Below are 15,000 nucleotides of genomic sequence, written 5' to 3' on the forward strand. Positions count from 1 at the left end.
TGTTGAAGTCGTACAATAAAAGGTCCTTTTGCGTGCAGACTAGACGCGTTTTTCGGGAGAAACGGCAGAAAAACCTTTAGACGTATCCTGCTATTTTCTTTGGTATGCTGTCGAAGGGCTTGCGGACGGAGCAGTTTAGGACCTGGACACTAATGGATATGTCTGTGTTTGCTACTGTAGTACAGCCATCTAAATGTTATCGTTATGAACTCCAAAGAACTACCGTATAACACACTTTAACCCATTTAGACCTGAGATCAGATTCTAAAAATGTCTGTTTGAAAATGACAGTTTTCTGAAAAAGCTATGTTTCTATGTCAGTCGTTCTTCGATTTTTCAAAAATAGCAGACCTACAAGCTCGTAGCGCGCCACTCGGTGGCGCGCTATGAGCTTGTAGATCTGCTATTTTTCAATAGCTAAAGCATAGCATAATACTAACACCAAAAGGTTGGTTCCCGCCCAAAATAGGTTAAGCATAAAAGCCTGAATCTAGGGAGGAAATGGGACCACTTGAGCTTGGCATGAATAATGATAAACTATAGACTATTTTCACACTTTCACACTTCTAAATGGGACAGCTTATTTCAAGTTGCAGTGTGAAGTGTGAAGTCTAGAGACACGGTTCTATTATGATAGATGAACAGTTGTAAGCTGCCACTTTTCATCATCTTGACCTTTTCTTTTTGTGATCCTTCAATGCTTCTGTCGTCGTTCCTTTTGTGTTTTTCGAGGCCTTAACTATCTGTCGGCTTGCTGTCCTCGTCGGTCAAATCTCTGCTACTTATCAAGCTGTCTCGTCTCTTTTGGAGGGACAAGTGCTTCGCAGCGGATGTTACGGTTATTGGGCTGACAGCCTTGAGAAGGCGGCTGTCACTGTCACTGCCCTGTGGGGTAATGTTGTATAGGGAAACCAATCAATCTGTCTTCCGCTGTATATAGTCTGAAAACCCACCTCTTCAGACTCCACCATGGCCCGTAGCGACATCGCCTAACGGGTGAGGTCGTGTGCACACGTCCGCCTGGGTGACAGCAGACTGCTGGGCGAGTGCTGGCGCTTTGGCATGGCGGGGGGTCAGATCAACATATGGAATTAATTATGTACTGGTCTTGAGTGTACAGGGTTTGATGAGGTCAGATCAACATATGGAATCTCAGAACAGGTCAGCTCCATATATGGAGATCTAAGGGTGGCAGTGGGGGCGGTTTCTTGAGTGTACAGGGTTTGATGAGGTCAGATCATCATATGGAATTTCAGAACAGGTCAGACTGACGGGAAATGCACATTTTCATAATTGTGACAGGTCTGAACACACAGAGGTGCATGACTTGATGTGTGCAAGACCGTGCATACGTACACGTGTCTCTGTGGGTGTGGTTGCCTTTTCTTTTTTGATTGATTGAAGTTTCTATTGACAAAACCTGCATATATATTATACAGTAACAGTATACTGTCCAATACAATATACTGCACATGACCATATATATATATAAGAGCTGGCCGTGCGTGCGTGCGTGCGTGCGTGCGAGTGAGCGTGTGAACTGAGTTCCATGTGTTGAGGACTGGGGACTCTGGGGAGAATGTGGGTGTGCCGTGTCCAGGTATTTGATGTGTGTGTGTGTGTGTGTGTGTGTGTGTGTGTGTGTGTGTGTGTGTGTGTGTGTGTGTGTGTGTGTGTGTGTGTGTGTGTGTGTGTGTGTGTGTGTGTGTGTGTGTGTGTGTGTGTGTGTGTGTGTGTGTGTGTGTGTGTGTGTGTGTGTGTGTGTGTGTGTTAGTACGTATGTGTGACTCCCATGGGTGTGTGAGTGTGTGCGCCGGGGAGGTTCAGTGAGTTCATTTCGATCGCTCTCTTGCAGTGGTGTAAAGTAACTAAGTATACTGTACTCAAGTACAATTAATGTAGTATGTTTAAGTATTTTCACTTTTCAATACTCTTACTTCTACTTCCACTGTACTTTTACTTCATTGCAATTCTTTGACATTTTTTTTTACTTTATTTACTTACTTTATTTATAAGTTACTTTGTATAGGTTGTGATTGTTTTTTATATTAGACATCATTTCAGACATAATTTCGGCCATTTAAGATTGCTCACAATTGTGAACATTGTGAGCTTGTAGATCTGTCACAGGTTGCATTGTGAGCTTGTAGATCTGTCACAGGTTGCATTGTGAGCTTGTAGATCTGCCACAGGTTGCATTGTGAGCTTGTAGATCTGCCACAGGTTGCATTGTGAGCTTGTAGATCTGTCACAGGTTGCATTGTGAGCTTGTAGATCTGTCACAGGTTGCATTGTGAGCTTGTAGATCTGTCACAGGTTGCATTGTGAGCTTGTAGATCTGTCACAGGTTGCATTGTGAGCTTGTAGATCTGTCACAGGTTGCATTGTGAGCTTGTAGATCTGTCACAGGTTGCATTGTGAGCTTGTAGATCTGTCACAGGTTGCATTGTGAGCTTGTAGATCTGTCACAGGTTGCATTGTGAGCTTGTAGATCTGCTATAGTTTCAAAGGATTTTTAGACATTTTACACATTTGACAACGTTGGTACTTTGAGGACATTGTGATGCCAATACTTTAGTACTTTTACTCAAGTATTTTTTTTTACATCCTGACTTTTATTTTGCAACGGTATTTTATTTAGTATTGATTCTCTCAAACACTGTGAGAACTGTTGTTCCACAGCTGCTGTCTTCTGTATCCAGGGAGAGACACGCCTCTCTCTCACCAGCCTTCTCCTTTGTCTCTCCCTCTTTCCTTCTCTCTCTCTCTGTGTGTGCTGTGCTGTGCTGTCTGTCTGTGTCCTGTCTGCCTGCTGTCTGCATGGTCTGGTCTGGTCTCGTGGTTTTGTAGAAGTCTTGCCCTGCATGGCGTTTTTTTTCCTCCTCATCAGACCAGACTCTGGTGACCGGTCAGGTCTCTCTCTCTCTCTCTCTCTTTCTCTGTCTGGTGACCGGTCAGGTCTCTCTCTCTCTCTCTCTCTCTCTCTCTCTCTCTCTCTCTGTCTGGTGACCGAGCTGGTCTCTCTCTGTCTCTCTCTCTCTCTCTCTCTGTCTGGTGACCGAGCTGGTCTCTCTCTGTCTCTCTCTCTCTCTCTCTCTGTCTGGTGACCGAGCTGGTCTCTCTCTGTCTCTCTCTCTCTCTCTCTCTCTGTCTGGTGACCGGTCAGGTCTCTCTCTCTCTCTCTCTCTGTCTGGTGACCGAGCTGGTCTCTCTCCACGCATCGCCACCTCGCTCTGAACCGCCTCACGCTTCACCGCATATGACTGAGAGGCTGACTCCTCTGACTCCTCCAGTCCTCGCAGTGGGAGATGGTGTGTGAGCGTGTGTGTGATTGTGTGTGAGCGTGTGTGTGATTGCGTGTGTGAGCGTGTGTGTGATTGCGTGTCAGTGTGTGTGATTGCGTGCGCGTGTGGCGTGCGCACGTGCGCTGTTCCCAGTGGAAGGGTTGTACTGTAAACAGCAATTGCATGTTCACTTCCTGTCATGCATCAAGCCTTCAGTTCCGTTAGGTCTATACCCCCCCCCCCCCCACACACACACACACACACACACACACACACACCATCACCATTATCGCTACTGGTAGCTATGTCTGTCTGTCTGTGTGGGAGGGAGAGTGGGTGGAGGTAGCTATGTGTGTGTGTGTGTGGGAGGGAGGGTGGAGGTAGCTATGTGTGTGTGTGTGTGTGTGGGAGGGAGGGTGGAGGTAGCTATGTGTGTGTGTATGTGTGTGTGTATATATATATGGCGCTTTTCTGTGTGATTGTTTCCACTATCTCTGTATGACTTGCCCGTTGCTACGAGTTTCCACGCTGACGTGCCTTTTGGAAACTAACCATAACTTAAGCGAGGGCCTCTGTGTGTGTGTGTGTGTGTGTGTGTGTGTGTGTGTGTGTGCGTGTGTGTGACTGTGTGTGTGTGTGTGTGTGTGTGTTTGTGACTGTGTGTGCGTGTGCGCGTGCGTTTGAAACATATGACCCACGAAGACTTAAATGACCATCTTTGGTCATTCGACACGCACCTCAGGGCTTATGGGGGGGAGGGGGAGGGGGTCAACGCCATTCCCGTGAGGAGAGCGTTGAGTCAGGAAGTAGGATGACTCAGAGGTCGTCTCTACGGAGCGCTAGGGAGTTCCAGGGGGTCCCGGACGGAACAGTTCAAACTCCCATCCTCTTTAGGAATTATAGCCGATAGATAGACAAAACATGTTGGAATCTGTCTGGAATCACAGACTAATGGGCCTGGGTGCTGCGTGCTCCTATATAGAGTCATAATATTCTTGATTTGATTTGATTAATTTAGAAAAGCAATCGTAATACAACATTATAATAATCAGCGATTCAAGGATTACACAGTAAAGTCCAAAGACACAGTATAAAGTCCAAAGACACAGTAAAGTCAAAAGTCCAAAGAATACTGGGGTGATTATGGGACCGTTGGCAGCAGATTTTAGTCGGCTAACTCTACAGTTGATTTAGTCGACTAAAATGTGTGGCTCAACGGGCTGACCTTAACATGGTCAATATTAACAGAGTAGACCGCTGAGAGAAAGAGGGAGAGAGACAATGGAGACAGAGGAGAGAGAGAGAGAGGTAATGGAGACAGAGGAGAGAGAGCGAGAGAGAGAGAGATGTGAAAGGGAGAGAGGCAATGGAGACAGAGAGGGGAATGGGAGGAGAGAGAGAGAGAGAGAGATGTGAAAGTAAAGCAGATTGTTGGACATAGTATTGGAATGATAGTGCAGAGAGTGGATCTGTGCAGGCCTAGATACTCTTAAGCCCATCCTCGGTGTGTCAAGAGCAAAGGAGCGAGAGAAGGAATGATAAAAAATACAAAGAGAGAGAGAGAGAGAAGAGGAGGGAAGATATAGGAAGAGTTGGTAAAAACAGGATAGTCTCTCCAGAGAACTGTTAAAGCAGCTCTATGTTGGAGAGCATATTTCTGGCCCTGAGGCGAAGAGAGCTGACCAGACTGGGTAAATCTCAGCATCAGTAGTTCTACACACACTATACACTACACAGTCAAATCCTCGTAAACGTTTCTCTTACTTAACCAATCTGTACACACACCGTTAAAAGTTCAAACCGCTCGCAAAGTATTGAGGACAATAAATCCAGCATCAGCCTAGTTAGATATTCTGGACTTTCATTCTAGACCATTTTGACCTGAGATCAGATTCTAAAAAAAAATCTTCTACATCCTGACCAGTTTTCTGAAAAAAGCTATGTTTCTATGTCAGTCGTTCTTCTTCGATTTTTCAAAAAAATAGCAGACTTACAGATCTGTAGATCTTGTAGATCTGATATTTTTCAATAGCTACAGCATAGCATGATGCTATAACACCGAAAAGGGGTTCCCGGCCAAAATGGGCTAGATCACCGTATAATTCCTCCCCCTGACTCGAATCAGCTTGCTGAGGCACATTTCCACACCTGCTGCTCTATATCTCTCCCGCTTTATAATGTGAGTATAGCCGACATTTTTATTCGCTCTGAAACGTTATCGTATATGGGATTTCTTTTATTATTATCTTCTTGCTTGCATCTTGTTTTTTTAATGTCTCCCATATCACTTTGCTGCTTGCTTGCTGCTGCAAACACTAGACCCATTTTCTCCCCTCAGGCTCGGGGGAATCAATAAACAAGTTTATCTAGTCTCATTCTCGCTGCGTCGTCTCAGGCCGAAAAGAACCCAGCGCATAGTTTGTTAAAACATTCTGGACGGGAACCCCTTTTCGGTGTTAGCATTATGTTATGCTTTAGCTATTGGAAAAATAGCAGATCTACAAGCTCGTAGCGCGCCACCGAGTGGCGCGCTACGAGCTTGTAGGTCTGCTATTTTTTGGAAAAAAAATCGAAGAGCGACTGACATAGAAGACATTTTTTTAATCTGATCTCAGGTCAAAATGCGTTAATTATTATGTCCTCCACTGTGTTCTACAGACTCTCCATACTAAACAGGAGAGCACACACACACACACACACACACGCGCGCGCGCGCACACGCACACAGATCACAATGTCTGATAACATTGTAGCAACTTTAATTGGAGCCAATTAATTGTGTCTGCATGCATTCTATTGTTCATTTCAAATCCCACTTATTTATTAGGCTCTGCTGTGCCCCAGACAGACAAGCAGACATCCTGTAGTGTACAGATTTGATACAAACGATTTCTGTGTGTGTGTGTGCGGCCGGCGTGTGTGTGTGTGCGCTGTTTGTACTGTGTGTGTGTGTGTGTGTGTGTGTGTGTGTGTTGTGTGTGTGTGTGTGTGTGTGTGTGTGTGTGTGTGTGCGCGCGTGCTTGCACATGTGTGAGCTTGTGTACATTTTAGTAGGAAGCGTATAGCTCTCACCCTTACTGTGTGAATTTAAGATTTTCAGCGGCTTAACACATTCTGACCTGAGATCAGATTCTAAAAATGTCTTCTAAATCCAGACAGTTTTCAGAAATACCTCATGTTTCTACTGTATGTCAGTGGTGCTCATTATTTTTTCCATTAAGGACACCAAAAATGATATGACATTTGAAAATAATTATTTCAGGAACCCCTTCAGAAAGTTAAAAACCTTCCCCCTTCCGAAAGAGAATTTTCAAGATTTTTCAACAAAAAAAAATAGCTAAAGTATAGCCTTATATAACATAATGCTTTAAAACACGAACGGGGGTTCCCGTACAGAAAGGCTTAATTCTCCCGCGTCCCATAATCCTGTTTTTTTTCCGATAGACGGCCGGCCGCAGTGCAGATGTTGTGTGTGTGATTACAGGGCCATATATACTGTATATATACAGTACAGTGGTTGAGAGGGTATTATATGGGCAGATGTACAGAAAACTGCAGCGTGTAATCAGATGCACAGAACATTAAGTGCACACACACATGCAGCCACGCCTACTGTTACAGTATGCTATAGTTTCACGTTTACTGTAACATCTGTGGGGTTAACCCATTCAGACCTGGCACCCATTTTGGTGTTAGCATCATGTTATGCTTTAGCTATTGAAAAATAGCAGATCTACAAGCTCGTATCGCGCCACCGAGTGGCGCGATACAAGCTTGTAGGTCTGCTATTTTTGAAAAATCGAAGAACGACTTGACATTTTTAGAATCTGATCTCAGGTCAGAATGGGTTAATCAGACCAGTGTGTGTCCAGTGGAAACCTCGTATGAATCTGATCTCAGGTCAGAATGGGTTAAAAAAAGAAATATGGTGATAACTAAAGCTGGCGTTTTATTCTGTGGCTCTTTGATGTTTGTAGTATACGGACGTCATACATGTGCGATTTCTCTCATGTGTATTTTCCTGGACACGACGGCAGGAGCGCGCTGCACGCTCGCGGCTTGGCTGTGGGTTGCGCGGCCAGGGGGGGGCAGTGCTTTCATGGGGGGGGAAGGAGGGGGGCACTGAAAGTCTTCAGTGCACTGTGCCTACACATGTTGCGACCAACATGTGTAGGCACAGTGCAAGGAGTGAATGCATTCGCCATGTATCCGAAGGAAGTCTGATCCAATCACTTTTAGATTTTCTCCAGTTTAATCCTGAGTTTAAGTTTTGTTGCGTTCAAGATCTGATTTTAGGCATGTTTAAGCCTCCAGGAAAATCCGTGTTGAGGTTCTTATAATCCACTGTTTTTCATTAAAACGTCTTTGTCCTAAAACTGTCCATGCAGTTGGGATTGTGTTGAAGTCCAGCGCATTTTAGAGCTTGCAATGCCGTGAGCCATGAAATGTTGCACAAAATCTTGTGGTTGTCTTTTTGTATCTGTGTCGTCCCAGCCTTGTAGCTATTGTTTTACCCGTTTCTCCGACATATTGTAAAGCACCCTAACCCTAACCCTTTTTCATGTGATTAAATAAACGCAGTTGCTGGTTCTAGCTGTTTTTTGTTGTTTAATCTCCAACGTGCGTTTTGTAGTTATATTTTTGACGTCGCTCGTTGATGTCCTCTTTCGCTTCAAAAACAGACATTTCATTAGATGGTTTAACCCAGGGGGTAGGCAACCATTTTTGGCCCGAAAACGTATTACAATTCTATCTGGAGCCGCAAGCAGCCAGCCAGCACTATAACGGTATACTGTACATAATACGGTATATATTGTGTTGCATATTGCCGGCTGAACACAGACAGATTTTCAACGTTCGGTTGAAAATCAGGTCAGTTATTTTCTGACGGTGCTGCTAACTGAGGTTAATATGACGAGGCATATAAGGCTGACCCTTATATGTGTGTGTGTGTGTGTGTGTGTGTGTGTGTGTGTGTGTGCGTGCGTGCGTGCATGTGTACTGTGTATGATTGCAGAGCAGCACTGTTCCCTGAGTCCACACACATTCTGGGCGCACGCTGGAGACTGACTGACTGACTGACTAACTTACTGACCGGGGGCGCTTGATATTTTCACTGGCACACTGGAAGCGCTCTGTGCATTAAAGATCCTAGAGAGAGAGAGAGAGAGGGGGAGGGAGAGGGAGAGAGAGGGGGGGAAGAGAGAGAGGGGGAGAGAGAGAGAGAGAGAGGGGGGAGAGAGGGGGGGAAGAGAGAGAGGGAGAGAGAGAGAGAGAGATGTGGAGTAACGGAAGGCACAGGAGAAGGTGAAGGCCTCAAAGTGGGACCGTGCGTCACCGTAGCGTCGGCGCGGCGTAGTGTACAAATAAACAACTCCATCAGGCGTAATCTGTTACATTAGGGACGTAACGATTGAGATAACAGAGAAGCCCTTGACGGCAGCACGGTCCGGAGGAGACGAAGGCGCCATCAAGGAAGAGGAGAGGAGACAGACCGAGGTTCATAGTTATGTTTTTTTAACGTATTTCTCAAGTATTATTCTGCAGAAGAACCGTACAGGTCTTTGCGGTATTGAACTATAACATCAATAATGCACACGAGGCCGCTAGCTAGACCGCAGGGGAATCTGTGGACTGCAGGGGATCGATGTGGAAATGTCAGTGTGTGGCGAGGCTGACTGACTGTGGACCGACTGTCTGTACTGCTTAAAGCTGCAGAGACTGTCTGTGGACCGACTGTCTGTAATGCTTACAGCTGCAGAGACTGTCTGTGGACCGACTGTCTGTACTGCTTACAGCTGCAGAGACTGTCTGTGGACCGACTGTCTGTAATGCTTACAGCTGCAAAGACTCCTCTACCTACTACTATTCAGGGCTGACATTTACACTGCTGAAAGACATTAACCCATTTAGGCCTTGTACTTTACACTTGAGTATTTCCAATTTCCAATTTTACTTTTACTTTTAGTACTTTATAAGTACATTTTGATGCTGACACTTTTGTACTTTTACTCAAGTACATTTTCAATTCCTGTACATTTACTTGTATAACGAAGTAGGTCTAAATTGCAGTATTGGTACTCAATTTCATAGTCATATTATGAAAGCAGGGAATCATAGCTTCAAATTGACATATTGGTTGTTCAGTTTGACCCACCTGTTTTGGAGATATGGCTTATAGAGTAATGTCTTGCAGAGAAACAGCGAGTTGAGAAAACAGGCTTGAAAGGTTCACTTCTGTGGACTCTAACTTTACACCTATAGCTACATGTTTAAGCATTTATTTCATATTTACATATTCAGCTCTGACACTTATTTCAGACATGCTCTAGTATGTGAAGAGTCTGTGTGATGGCAGTCTCTCAGTCAAATTTGGTCACATATATGTACACGTGTCCCGTGCATAGCGTCCCAGCCCAGTCCGTCAGCACTGAGGAAATGAACACAGCCCTCTTTTTTTCCCAGCATGCCTCACTGCTCCCTTCATTCCCTTCATTGGAGGGAACAAACCGACCAACCGGAGCAGGTGAAAGGTCGGACAGCAGGGTCTTATTGGTTGGTTCCCATGGAAACCATGGTCGTATGTTCCCATCAGTCAGAGAGGCCAGGTGTTCAGACAGTGACCCTCTGGGCAGCGGGCCCCTGTTCAGGTCACCGTGGGCCCCCATATACTTCAACACAGTCAGTGACCCTATGGGCCCCTGTTCAGGTCACCGTGGGGCCCCATATACTTCAACATAGTGACCCTCTGGGCCCCTGTTCAGGTCATCCTGGGGCCCCCCATATACTTCAACACACTTGGGTCTCCAGTCCAAAGCGTTCATTTAAACTCTGAGACCGTACAAGGGGTCCATTTGGTTCTGTGTTTGTACACTTTCAGAGTTACAAGTGGACACTACTGACAAGTTGACAAATGGACACTGTTTGCATGATGTATTCTGTTTGTGTGTGTGTGTGTGTGTGTGTGTGTGTGTGTGTGTGTGTGTGTGTGTGTGTGTGTGTGTGCGGTGTTAAACCATTTACCGCTTGAAGGCAGGAGTTGGCGGAGATGGGCTTTTTTTTTGCTCCACTTAGTGTCCGTCTTCCTTTGTTTTTTGACCTCTCTATTCTCAAAGGCGTTGGAGTGTTGGAGGGAGAAGAGAGATAGACAGAGAGAGAGAGAGAGAGAGGGGGGGGGGGGGGGGGGGGGGGTGAAAGGAAGGGTTGAATCAGCCAGAGTTCTCACCCACAGCACAGAGAGGGCTTTCAACCGGATTTATGTTGGCATGCTGCGGACCTGAGCGCCCAGAGCACCCCTTAAGGCTTCTAGTGTTATAGTACAGTAGATACATCTCAACTCAAGTTCCATTTATTACTCATACATACATAATATATACTTACATGGCAAAAATTGCCAATCGGGGCCTGGACCGTGGCTCAGCGGTCCAGGCACCTTGGCTCATGGCAATCCAGTCTGGCAGTGTGCCGCAGGTTCGACTCCCGATCCCAACGGCCTTTACTGCATGTCTGTGCAGGTTGTCTATATTTCCATGGCCGTGGCACCGCAGTACGTGCGAGGACATATAAATGAAGCTTTGCTGTGGCTTTCCTGACCCATTAGTGTCACTGGGAGGAAGAGGAGGAGGAGGAGGAAGGGGGGAGGAGGAGGAGGGGGAGGAGGAGGAGGAGGAGGAGGAGGAGGAGGAGGAGGAGGAGGAGGAGGGGGAGGAGGAGGGGGGCACAGCGGGACTCCACCAAGAATCACTCCTCATTATACCTCCAGCTTCTCACCGCACAGCAATCAGTAATCACCACCACTAATCAGCCCAGCATGTGCGTGTGTGCGTGCGTGCGCGTGCGTGCGACGTGCGTGCGCCATGCACTGCCTACAGTAAAAAAGACTCAAGCCTTTGTTATGGATTTCATCATGCCGTTTGGCTGTGTGCGCGCGTGCATGCGTGCGTGCCCGTGCACGTGTTGTGGACGCACGCATACACATGCAAGCCTTGCATGTGCGGTATATATAGTGGCCTATCTCTGTCCCACGCTGTGTCCTTCCACTCCACGCCGTTTTGAAGGTCAGTCGTGTTGTGGCTCGTTACCCTAACGAGCACTCGGCTCGTTGAACCTCTTTGGCTCTGTCATTGGCTCGTTAGTTCCCCCTGCGAGCTCTGTCATTGGCTCGTTCGTGTCTTCAGCCACAGGAAAAGGAAGTGCAGCTCTCAGAATCGGATACACGGGGAAGTGGCTGTGTTTGCGTTCCGGGGCGTCCCAATAGAGCGTCGCAGTCCCGCCCCCTCGAGAGACCCGGAAAAGAAATCCCCGTTCATTTTCCTCATAGACTTTTCAGAAAGTATTTATTTAAAGACGTTTATACGCCGCGGACAAAGCCAACTCTTGTCGTGACAAATCATGACAACAAACACAATGTTTTGGGACAAACAAAGAATTAGAAAAAAGTAGAAAAAAACGTCAGGTTACAACACTTTTTTTGTTGTTTTTCTTCTTTGTAATTATTCTTGTTGTCATGATTTGTCACGACAAGAGTTGGCTTCGTACGACGCTTAAAAGGTCTTTAAATAAATACGTTTTGAAAAGCCTATATGGAGAAAATGAATGGAGAATCATTTCCTTCGTTCTGAAAGGGAAAAAGACTGCAACGCTCTGTGATGTCTCGACTCACTGTGTCCAACGTATTTGTACGCTTATCTATTTCTTTATTTTTAATGTAGCTGTTGTGCCAATAGATTCCCTGTGTATTCCCGGTCCCTCGCCTTGACACTGTGTACTGTGTATTGTGTATTCCTGGTCTCGACTGGAATCCTTCCATTCCAATTAAAAAATTGGAACGACGCCAGCCAAGCCTCTCCAAAGCTATACGTGTCTGTGACAGTCTAGTCACTACCCACCAGGGCAAGGAAGGAAGGACACAACACAGGGTAGCTTCCTTAAGTTTTGTCTTTATTCCTTTCATGTGCAGGGAATTATACACAATAATATCCTTTTACACAGGAGAGGCGATCTTTCCCCCTGTCCGGAGAGACAGGCTATCTCTTTAGTGTTTGTGGAGATGACTGATTTATCCTTTATATTTATTTTTACAGGTGCGCAGCCACGCCCAGCTCTGAGTCCAGTTCTATAGTTTGACTCAGGCCAGGTGTGACTGCTTGAATCAGTCACCCTCCCTCTCACAGTGTCACTCTCTGAAAATTACAGATTTTCAAGAAACATTGTGGTGGTGCAACAACATAAGGGAAACTTTGACAGGAAAAGACTCGCTCACCGTATAGAAAAATAAGTAAAACTCCTTAGACTGAGAAATATTTTTTCTTTCATTTTATCATGCTCTTATGGTGCTCTGTGCTCATGGTGCAATTAAAAAGCAAACGTTTTGGTCCTCAGACCTTCGTCAGTGCTATAATGATTTTCACAGACAAGAACTTGCTCTTAAAGAGCTCCAAAACAATACAGCTCAGGTGCTGAGAATTACTAATTGGTCACCTGATTGTGGGCGTGGACATTACAGAAAGGATATACAAAATCACAGTTATATAGGAAACAAGAATATTGCATACATCACATGTTATGATGTTGACAGACTTATACAATCACTTTTTGAATATAACTTTTTCCTTATAGGTAGCACTGGAGGAAGAGATCTTCATTCAACAACTACACATTTTTGCACAGATAGAGCAATACTTGCAGCTCTAGTTTGGACCAATTGTAAATCTGACCAAATCCTGCATCGGTTTAACAACTTCCTCTCTTGTGTGTTTTTTCTGTAGTAATGCGGCGGAACCCGTTCGTGGTGGACGGGTGCTGTCGGAAGGGATCCCGCAACGCCCTGCAAGAACTGTACAACCCCACGCAGGTAGGAAATTAAGGCCTTTTGTGTCTCCTACAACATACATGGGCAACTGGCCTTTTGTGTCTCCTATACAACATACATGGGCAACCTGCCACATGCAGCCAGCGCTCTCACTGGAGAGTGAGAGTAGTACAGCCTAAAGGTCTCAAACTCTGCCCGAACCCGACTGTTTCGGGCCTGGCCCGGTCCCAATTATTATTCTCTAGGCCGGGCCGAGCCTCGGGCTCAGTGATTTTCCGTGATTTATTTTCTTTCTCTTTCTCCTTTTTTCTAAGAATGTTTATTGTAATAAAAAATAGCAATTCTGTTATTTGTTGTAATGTGTATAGGCTATAGCCTAACAAGTATGTATTTATTATGATGAAGAGGGCTGCGCTATCGGCGACTTACATGCCATTTCATCAGAGTTTTGTATTCTGTGCGGGCAGCGACCGGGAGCCAATGGAGGGAGCGGAGCAGGGGGGAGACGTGTGAGAGTTTTGGCTGCAGGTTGAAGACCAAGCGAGCTGCGGCATTTTTGGATCAGTTGGAGGGGCTTATAAAGTGCACATGCCGGTATAGGCCAGTATAAGGAGGGAGTTACAATAGTCAAGTTTTGACAAGACTGGTTGTCTGGATTAGGAGCTGGGCTGATTCCTGGGTGAGGAACGGTCTAATTCGTAGAGTGTAAACCTACAGGATCGAGTGACTGCTGTGATGATGTGTGTTTTGAACGAGAGCTGACTGCATGTCCAGGACAACACCAAAGGTTCCTGGCTTTAATACCAGGGCGTTGTCTACGGAGATAGTTAGCTCCCGCGTAGGGCAGGACTTAGCTGGTCACTTAATTGTGACAGGAGGAAAGACGGAGGAGTGGAGGGCTTGGATTTACTGACTGCGCAGACATGAGCAGAGAGAAGTGAACTCTACTGTACTGTACTGTACTGTACTATACTCTCCAGGCATGAGCAGAGAGAAGTGAACGGTGGGGGTGGTTGTTTTATTGTTTATACCGCTGGCTGGCCTCTGGTTTTGCGGCGCACCAAATGAGCTTCAGTTCATAATATGCTAAATGTTTTATAAATCAATGGGATTATCACACCATAGCTGAAGCGTCAGGCGTTTTAGTTTCATGTTGCAGTTATGCACTGAGCTATATAGCTGGCCTGCGATGAATAACCTAATCAATATTAATCAACGTCATATTGTGTCAACCAACCGATCCATATAAATGATATAATTCTGTAGTGTAGTATGATGACCACGCAATGTTACAGTCCACTGCTACAGGCTTTTGATTTGATTTACAAAATGATTAGTATTATAACTGCCGTCCCTCAGTGCGGCGGCAGCGCGCCTCGTTATACAGTATGTGCCCGATTTAAAATAACATATCTCTAAGCTGTCGAGACACGCCATGAGCGGTGCGTGGATGGTTTGTAAACTTTGTTCTTTTGAACACCGAACGGGGACGATACTTGGCCTCATGTCTCAGAGGTCCAGGCCCGGTGGTACCGAGGCCACAGGCCGTCATGTCCACTGTGTCCACCGCGGTCTCACTCCGCCAGAGACGGTGCACACACAGAGGGCAGATCTAGTTGCCCGCAGAGGGCTTTATAAAAACACCCCCCCGAGGGCTGACCCGGACATGAAAAGAGCAAATCTCTTAATGCTAATGGGGGTCAATCTGGAGTGAGGGGAGCGGAGGGGGGGTGGGAGGGGGGGTGTTTGTGTGTTTTGGGAGGAATTGTGGGACTCAGTGACCCAGGGGAGGAGAGCTCATCCATCACTCTGACACCACAGGACTGACACATGTCACGGTCAATAGAACCAGGGTGGTCTCTATCCTATGTTTAGGATCTGGGTGTGGGAGGGGTGTGTGTGTGT

The 15,000-nt window shown here is 46.0% G+C and overlaps 1 protein-coding gene across 1 annotated transcript in view; it reads left to right on the forward strand.

Annotated features, from left to right (window-relative positions):
* chst11 (carbohydrate (chondroitin 4) sulfotransferase 11) overlaps nucleotides 1-15,000 on the forward strand; it is a gene marked incomplete at its 3' end in the record, with an annotated part of 82,682 nt that overhangs the window by 43,042 nt on the left and 24,640 nt on the right. The window contains exon 2 of the mRNA XM_080757510.1: nucleotides 13,052-13,137. Coding sequence (XP_080613636.1) covers nucleotides 13,052-13,137 — 86 coding nt within the window. The remainder of the gene's footprint in view (nucleotides 1-13,051; nucleotides 13,138-15,000) is intronic.

The sequence above is a fragment of the Protomyctophum bolini genome (genome assembly GCF_963924005.1).
Source record: "Protomyctophum bolini genome assembly, chromosome: 23".
Lineage (NCBI taxonomy): Eukaryota > Metazoa > Chordata > Actinopteri > Myctophiformes > Myctophidae > Protomyctophum > Protomyctophum bolini.